The 8,979-nt window shown below is 36.0% G+C and overlaps 1 protein-coding gene across 1 annotated transcript; it reads right to left on the reverse strand.

The window, feature by feature from the left end:
* Positions 1-7,723: 7,723 nt before the first annotated feature.
* On the reverse strand, positions 7,724-8,077 carry LOC125868677 (E3 ubiquitin-protein ligase SIRP1-like). The gene has a single exon (XM_049549274.1). It carries the CDS (start codon positions 8,075-8,077, stop codon positions 7,724-7,726), a length of 354 nt encoding a protein of 117 aa, XP_049405231.1.
* Between the last annotated feature and the right edge of the window lie 902 nt (positions 8,078-8,979).

The following is an 8,979-nucleotide window of genomic DNA, read 5'->3' on the forward strand; positions in this document are numbered from 1 at the left end:
TTTTCCAATCCCAACCAGCTGCTTCATTAAACTTCATTTCTCAGTCGAGAATTAACTTTTCTATTTTCAAACAGAAAATCCTTTATCCTTTGGATAAACTATTGCCCATAAATAAGCCCTTATGGGTCTTGTTGTCCAACTTATTCCTCTTTGTTTGTAGAACTCGATAATAACATATACACCCAAAGATTCTAAGATGGTGTATTGATTGTTTGTTCCCACACCAGTCTTCATATAGATTTATGTCCTGCAAGGCCTTAGTAGGCAATCCGTTCATCAAATATATGGAGGTATTGAATGCCTCCACCTAAAGCTGATTTGGGATCTTTCTTTCGAGCAAAAGACACCAGACCATCTCTATTACTGTCGTGTTCATCCTTTCAGACACACAATTTTGTTGTGGAGTGCATGGTAATGTCAATTGGCATTCAATGAGGATAGTTGAGCAATTATCTCAAACCAGAGAAGGAGTAATGTTTTCATACATTGAGTAAAGGTAAATATTATTGGGAGTAGTATTGAGCACCGATATGAGAGATAGTTTAGACAACTCATAGCCTCCATAAACCATGTCTTGCCAACATGGGTATAGGATCATACTTTTTAGATGAATCTTTAGCGCCTTCGAGCATTGCTTAGTGGATCCACTTAGTTGAGGTTTTCTGTATCCCGGCACGATATAGGACAGTTCTGGCAGCATGGACAAAATGGTGTATCATCATTTAGCTCATAGTGATGGTTCTCTGTTAGAGAATCTCCCAATAGAGTTAAAAGTGTATTTTTTTCATACATCACTTATTATGCTAAAGTTTAGAGAATGAGAAAGTATTTTTTGTAAAGTTTTAATGATTTCACTTCCTTATTTCTTTACATTCATCTTAGTATATATCATCTATTGGAGCCCTGTCTTTTAGTTGTTTGCTATTTAGCTTACAAACTCGTACATTCAATGTACTCATGTAATTTGACCTACATCTTTTATGATGCAGATATAGGTGTTCAGGATCATCAACATGTGTTTCGTTGAGATCACTTAGCGCTTCAAACAACTTTGGTGAGCCTCCTTGCTTTCCGGAGGATTTCACAATTTAATTTCATGTTATTGTTGAGTTGTTGTGGGTCTTTCCCCGAATTATATCCTAGTATTAGAGGCTTCATATATAATTAGAATTAATGAGTCTCTCAGTATTTCCCTTTGTTTGAGACGTTTTGAGATTGTTGCAAATTATTATTGTTGTTGCACTTAAGTATTTTCAGACTGTTGAGTTAAGCATTTACTTGAGTTTGAATGTTCTAAATTCTATTTTTAAAGCTTCTTTATTCTTGAGTAAGTCTTCCGGTAAGTAGTCAGTCAGGTCAAGGGTTCGCTTGGGGATCAAAAATGATTCTTGAGTGCTGGCCACGTTACGTTCAAGGTGTAGGCTCAGAGCGTGACATGCAAATTATAAAATTTGATTAGAAAAGGACAACATTAGACATTGAAGAAACGAATTATTGAGCTAAATAGACCTTAATGAGTGTAAATCTACTACTCATCAACCATAATTGTCAACTTTGTTGTGGTTGGTGAATGTTTTTTCATAGCAGCAGGCTAAGTCAATGGCTTTGCTCCTAGGGTTCGTGACCATATCATATTAGTCTTCTTCTAAAAAAGACACAACCCATGTTTTGGAAAACAACGTTTTAAATTCTAAAAATTCATAAACTTACAAAGAAAAAATCATCTTCAAGGAAGAACACTACTCATACTCAATAAGGGACCTGATGGAGTACTGAAGCGTCTTTTGTTGTATTTTGAGCTTTGTGTCTTGTATTCTTATATTGTAAATCTACTCCTGAGTTATAAAGAATAGTAGATCAGTTGCTTGTCTAAGTCTTTAGTTTGAATCGTATTAAATAGAGTTTATTCATATCATCTATGTTTTAGTCAAGCCTCTTTACATCATTGTTTTGATGTTCTCTTGGGTAAAATTGTCTAGGATTGTCAACTAGAGTTAGTTGATGTGTGGGTGCGGTAGAGTTGCTTCTCGTTTATGCTTCTATCTTTGAGATTGAGTAGGTGGCTAGAGTTAGTCTTGTGGGGTTCTTGAAGTCTAGATCAACTAGAGTTAGTTGGTTTAGTGGACAATAGAGTTATTGCTTAGTTTCCTTTATAGTAGAGCTTCTACAGTAAGGGGGAAGGGATTAATGAAATTTAATTCCCAGGTTACAAGAATTTGTAATATGAAGTTGTGCTCCGTTTTGAGTGAAACGGAGTTTGAGTTGAAACTCCCTGAGTACAAGCCATGGTTTTCACCTCCCTTGAGCAAGGGAATTTCTAGGTAAAATCCTTGTGCTTGATTTACTTTGAGTTGATTATTTTTCACACTATTATTTTGTCGAGGGACCTGGTCCAGTGATCACTAGCGGACACTTGCATTCTAACAAAACCCATAGCCCAAAAATAGAAGCAAGACTTCCACGCAAAAGATTAGACAAAAATTATCAAGAATAAAGGAAAGAGAGAGCATCAAATAAACACAAAAAAACCCTAACACTTAGTATCAGTCAGTAGTTGAGCTTCTAGTCAAAATAAGAGTACAATGATAATACAAATATACAAAATTGTCTGTGAAAACAAAATAAAGACTAGTCCTAGTCAAAACAAAGGGAGATAGACAACTCCAAAGGTCAGGAGTACCCCAGTCTTCGAATCACAAGAGTCGCTCTGTACGAGATAAATCAACGGTAAAAACTCATACTATGATTTGTAAGGTGCAAAACTATAGTATGACTACAAACAAGTGGCACTCAGCAGTCCTCGGTCGTCCGAGCTCCAAAAATAAGGTAAGCATAAATAACAAGTAAGAAAGGAGCATATATCACAAGTAGTTAAGGAAAGAATAAAGAAGAACTCGCAATCAAAGACAAGGAGATACATGGGAAAAAAAGGATAAAATAAACATGTAAATGAAGCAAGGGGACATACCAGGAGGCGCTAATCCAGAAACTTATTCACTAAAAAGTTCTAATAAGGAAAACAACTAGCCGAAGACATACTAACCACAAATATTTCATAAAAGCCACAAAGGCTAATTGTTAAAATTTAGAGAGATTTGGGAAATTTCTTGTATTGATTATCGCGAGAGAGTAAAAATACAATGAGGATTAGACCTCTATTTATACACCTGATAGTAACTACCTTCTAGTCTCTTCTAACTACCTTTCGAATTGTATTAACAAACTAACTAATTATACTCTTATCATATTTAATTAATCACTTAACTAACTTCTTCAATGATATCTTCAATATTCCCCCTCAAGATGGATGTATTGAAAACATTCAATACTCCTAGCTTGGCCAACAAAAAATCATGTTGAGTCCTCCCTAATGCCTTTGTCAACAAATCAGCCTATTGCTCCTTGGTGTTGATATAACTTGTCTTTATTAGGCCTTGCTGCATCCTTTCTCGTATGAAATGACAATCAATTTCGATATGTTTCGTTCTCTCATGAAATACAGGATTTGCTGCTATTTGCATAGCTGTTTTGCTGTCACAATGTATTATAGTTGGTTCCTGTACATCCATCTTTAGTACCTTGAATAAATTTGTTACCCAAACTATCTCAGCTTTCAATGCAGCCAGACTTCTATATTCTACTTCTGCAAAACTTCTGGAGACTGTATTCTGCTTCTTGGACTTCCACACTATTAAAGATTTGCCATACTTCAGTAAATAACCAGTCACTGACCTTCTGCTATTGAGACATGCAGCCCAATCTGCATCACAGAATCCAGTAAGCTGTGTTTGTTTATCAGCACTCATGAATATGCACAGAACTGGTGTTGTTTTGATGTACCTGACTACTTTTAAAGCTGCATTCCAATGAGACATTGTGGGCTTTTGCATAAATTGACTTAAACACTGAACAGAGAAAGCAATATCAGGCCTAGTATTTGTAAGATACAGTAACTTTCCAATTAATCTCTGATATTTATTCATATCAGTAAATAATTCAGCATCCTGCCTAAAATCAGCACTTATCATTTTCATGTTACACTCCAAAGGAGTTGATGATGGTCTATATTCTGACAGTCCAACATCTGATATCACTGCTAGGTGTATAAATAGAGGTCTAATCCTCATTGTATTTTTACTCTCTCTCTCTCGATAATCAATACAAGAAATTTCCCAAATCTCTCTAAATTTTAACATGGTATCAGAGCTTTGAGTCAATAATTCTTTGATTCAAACTGTAAATTTGATTTTGGAGAACAGAGCTTTTGTGATTTGCAATGGCGATTGAAGGCGATACAACAACGACAACTTTTTCTTCTGTTGTTGCACAAAAAACGATGAAATTGATCGAATCAAAGAGGAATCATCCTTTTTACCTTCATCCATCAGACACCCCTGGATCTGTATTAACTACAGTCCAACTTACTGGTTCAGAAAATTATTCGTTGTGGAGTCGATCAATGATGATCAATCTTCACGCCAAGAGTAAGCTTGGTTTTGTGCTTGGAACGTGCAAGAAGGGTGATTACGCACCTGAATTAGATGAACAATGGGAAAAGTGCAATACATTCGTATTAGCATGGATCATGAATACTGTTTCGAAGGAGTTGCTGAGTGGGATAGTGTATGCTTCAGATGCTGCGACAGTATGGGAAGACTTGAAGGAACGATTTGATAAGGTAGATGGATCGAGGATCTATCAACTTCATAGGGATATCTGCACAATTCATCAAAGTAACCTAACTGTTTCAGCTTATTTTACCAAGTTACAGTTGCTTTGGGATGAATTTGATGCACTTGTGCCCCTTCCTTCATGTAATTGCGATAGATCTAGAGTATATGTAGATCACATACAATATCTGCGACTATTTGCTTTCTTAATGGGGTTGAATGAGTTGTATGGGCCTGCAAGAAGCCAAATCTTGATGATGAACCCTTTGCCAAATGTTGGCAAAGCATATGGGATGATCATTTCAGATGAGAGTTAGAGAATTACATCAGGAATGCGCACAAGAGGAGATATATTTGAGGCCGCAGCATTGTATGCAGGCAAGATGAATTATGGAAATAGAAATACAGATCATGGAGATAGGGGTGAGTATGCTGGAAGAGGTAGCTACAATAGCAAAAAGAAAGTGAACTGAAATCTGTTTTGTGAACATTGCAAAATGCATGGGCACACTAAAAACATTTGCTATAAACTTGTGGGATATCCTGAAGATTGGAAGTTTAAAAAGAAGTATGATCATGCTGGTGATTATAGATCCTCCAATGCAGCAAGAGGAATGAACTCGAACAAAGGAAAGGATCTAGCAAATAATGTGAAATTTGATAATGAGGATGCTTTTGGGTCAGTTGATGAAGGACACAAAGCTAATGCTAATGCACATGATTTCAATTTGGTTAGAACAAATTTGCAGGCACTTGCTATGAGCCAACATATACTCCAGAGCAGTATCAGAAAATATTGAGGTTCCTGGATGAAGAAGAGAAAATTGAAGAGATGGTCAACATGGCAGTAACTACCCTACCTTTCTAATTGTATTAACAAACTAACTAATTATACTCTTATCATATTTAATTAATCACTTAACTAACTTCTTCAATGATATCTTCACTACTAATCCAACCCAACTCTGCATAAAATTTTCAAATAGAGAGAAGCAGTGGCAGTATCTACCATATCAAAGAAAGGACAACCCTTCATATTTCTACAAGTACAAAAACAATCAAATAATAGCCTTGTTGATCCCCTGTCCAGAACACAACAACAAGCTAAATCCGTACAACCCCTATAAGACTGACAACCAATTATACTAGTGATAGGCAATGCATATGAATGTGAGTTATGCAATAAAATAAGTAGTACAATCAGTGTCAAGTTCCACTTACGAAGGTATATACACCAACCTCCTGCATGCCCCCGATAGCTAGGTAGGATCCATGTACCTCCCTCTTCCTTTTAGTGGGTCACATGGATAGAAGAATCAGTAGGGGACTTGGGAACGTCCATATATACATGCTGGGTCCTGATCCCAGACTTACATAATCAATCCTCTTGGATCTGCTCTATCATGGTGACCAGATATAAAATAAATATAGAAAGGATCGGCGATGCTACAACTGGTCAAGTAAAAAGTGAGCACATCCTTGAGGCCTCTTTATCTCAAAGTCCATATATTAGGTAGTAAAGGTAGTACAACTCCTATAAAAACAAGTTTAAAAAGAACAAGAGCAAGAACCCTACTTTCTCAAATGATGAAGAAGACTAATGCATGCACCAGGGTCGTACTACAAAATACAAGAGAATGAGTTCCAACGCAATGCATGTCATCACCAGCATCAAAACAATAACATTCAAACCACACAAGGTATAAAACCACAAAGACCATACTCTAGAGTACAGAAACTAACATGGAATCCAGGTGGTCCTCGACCAAGGTCTCAGGCCTAAAAATACTCCAACCAACTAAACAACGATAACAAAAAAAGAACAATTCTTTTCAGGCAACGAAGGAAATTATGAGGAATCAAACACTCAAAAGAGTAACTCAAGAATCTCCACATCTACCTGAAGATACCACCAAAAGGTACAAAGCACAACCAAGGTGAACGATCCAAAGTTTAACCATGAGATATGGATAACATCATATTTACAAGTCTAATCAAGGTGAGTTCCTACAATACCCAAGCAACCCCACAGTCCCTGCACTAGCGAAGGGTACCAAACCATAGAAATTAATACTCACAAGAAGCTACTATAATCATCAAAGTTGTTTCTAAGGTAATTACCACACCAACTACTATAAAGCAACAAACATCAACCAGAAAGAGATTAACAATGCTAATCTAAGACACAATCTAAAAAAAGTAGACTGTAGTCTACCTCAGAGCCGATCACACGCACTTCAAAAAAGTTTCACTAGAGCTTTCCTTTTCCGAAATGTCTATGATCATTGCCACTGTATCATAATGTCGATCTAAATGTCAATACTTATGTTTAGACACCAAGATCAACATAATTAGAGATGGATCAAAACAAAAATGTGGAAATCTAAAATTGATTCAGTCAAAAGGCCCAAAACATCTCAAGGAACTTGTGCCCCACAATCCGAGTTTGGAAACGGGCTTAAACAACCCATGCAATGAAATTCACAAGACGAAATCACCATTAAATAGTTTGGGCAGCTCTTCCGGGTCATAAATTATCTCTTCTCGATGCTCCTCACATTTTCCCGATCACTAGCTATAATACATGGTCACACTATAATCCAAACCATCGCAACTGAAATCTCCCAATTTGGAGCTTCCTAGCTCGCACAATCGAGTTTGCAAAATTAGAACAAAAGCTGAAATTCAAGAGACATATATTGCTCATATACCAATAGGAAGAAATTCAAGCCATATTCTTTAGTGATGCAATAAATCCCATGATTATAGTTACATTTTTTTTGGTGCTACTTTTTAAGAAAGAACTTATATTTATACAACTTAAATGATCACTTTTCAAAATAGTAAGTTTGTTTCACGAACAATTGTATCTATTCAACATCAGACCTCTATGTATTACAAATTAATAACATGGGGGCTAGATGATTTTCATAATCCAATCTGAAAGGGTTGAATCAATAGAAGTGGAAAAAAATGCATGCTGATTGCTGCTCTTATACATTAGAGTAGGGTACGTAAAAGAATAAAGCTAGAAAAAAAAAAGAAGATATAGTTTAAAGAGGCGTTTGCTGGGATAGGAGGGTCATGACTTGGAAGCGGCAAAGAGGGCAAGAGTTGTGAAGGGAAAGCCAGTTGATAAGACAATGTGAATGGAAAACATGGCCACACGCAACTTGTTTGGCACCAACACTACTACTTGATTCGAAACATTGCATGCAGACAGTACAAGCATCATCAACTGCTTCAATTGTAGCCATTTCACCAACAATTTGAGTGATTGAAACATCCATTAACGTTTCTTTCCTGTGGCTGCTGCTATTGTTAACGACGACACAAGTTTCATCAGGCTCTGGCATCGTCAGAGCCATGTCCAGGTCGAAGACTAGTTCATCCAACGCCATCGACATTTTTCTTGTGTAATAATGCTACTAGTATACTACTCCTATTTCAATAGCTCGTACATCAATATATATATATATATATAAGCATATCACGCGGTTTCCTCAATATGGTTGGTGGGCTTCGACGATGCAAACCTATCTTTCTTTTTCCTTTTGGACATACTATATTATATCCTCTGTATATATTCAACATAAACCACAACAATATATTTATTTATTAAATACTTTTTGTTGTTTCACTTTTGACTTGACACATACGTCAAAATAAAAATATTCTTTTTTCGATAAATGTTAAAGTAAGTATATAATATACTTAAATGATTTTTAATCTTAAATATGTCACTTGAAAAGTTATTTACGCGGATACGACAGTATACATAATTGTATCTCCTTTGACCACTTTTAAAGCAAGTGGCCGCCGCCTATAAAGATTTTTATTGTAAAATATCAAACTCAGTAATATAGATTCAAACTTGGCCCTGTAGTGCCGCTACCTTTTTCCTTTCTTTTTGTGCATCTGCTTAGGGGTGGGTGGAAAGGTAGTGATCAATAAGGGTGTGTTTCGTTACGAAAATGTTTTCCTAGAAAACAAGTAGATTTTGGATTTATTTTCTCATATTTGGTTGGTGAGTAGAAAATATATTTCAAAAAAGATTTTTGTGTGTTTCATTTATGAATAAAAATATTTTTGAGAAAATATCTTTTATTTTTACTAGAGAGTAGAAAATAATTTTTGAATTAAAACTGAAAATATGTTTTAAAAATAAACTTAATATTTTTGGGGGAGGGTGGGGCTGGCAGGGGCGGGGGAGTAGGAGTGAAATGGAGTAAAAAAATAAAAAATTGAAATTGAAAATATTTTTAAAGACAAATTTAAATTATTTTTTGGAGGGGGGGGGGGGGGGGGG

The sequence above is a fragment of the Solanum stenotomum genome, chromosome 6 (assembly GCF_019186545.1).
Source record: "Solanum stenotomum isolate F172 chromosome 6, ASM1918654v1, whole genome shotgun sequence".
Taxonomy (NCBI): Eukaryota; Viridiplantae; Streptophyta; class Magnoliopsida; order Solanales; family Solanaceae; genus Solanum; species Solanum stenotomum.

Bases quoted from the DNA above. Each gene is read 5' to 3' on its own strand.
- LOC125868677 (XM_049549274.1), bottom strand. From the start codon at position 8,077: ATGTCGATGGCGTTGGATGAACTAGTCTTCGACCTGGACATGGCTCTG.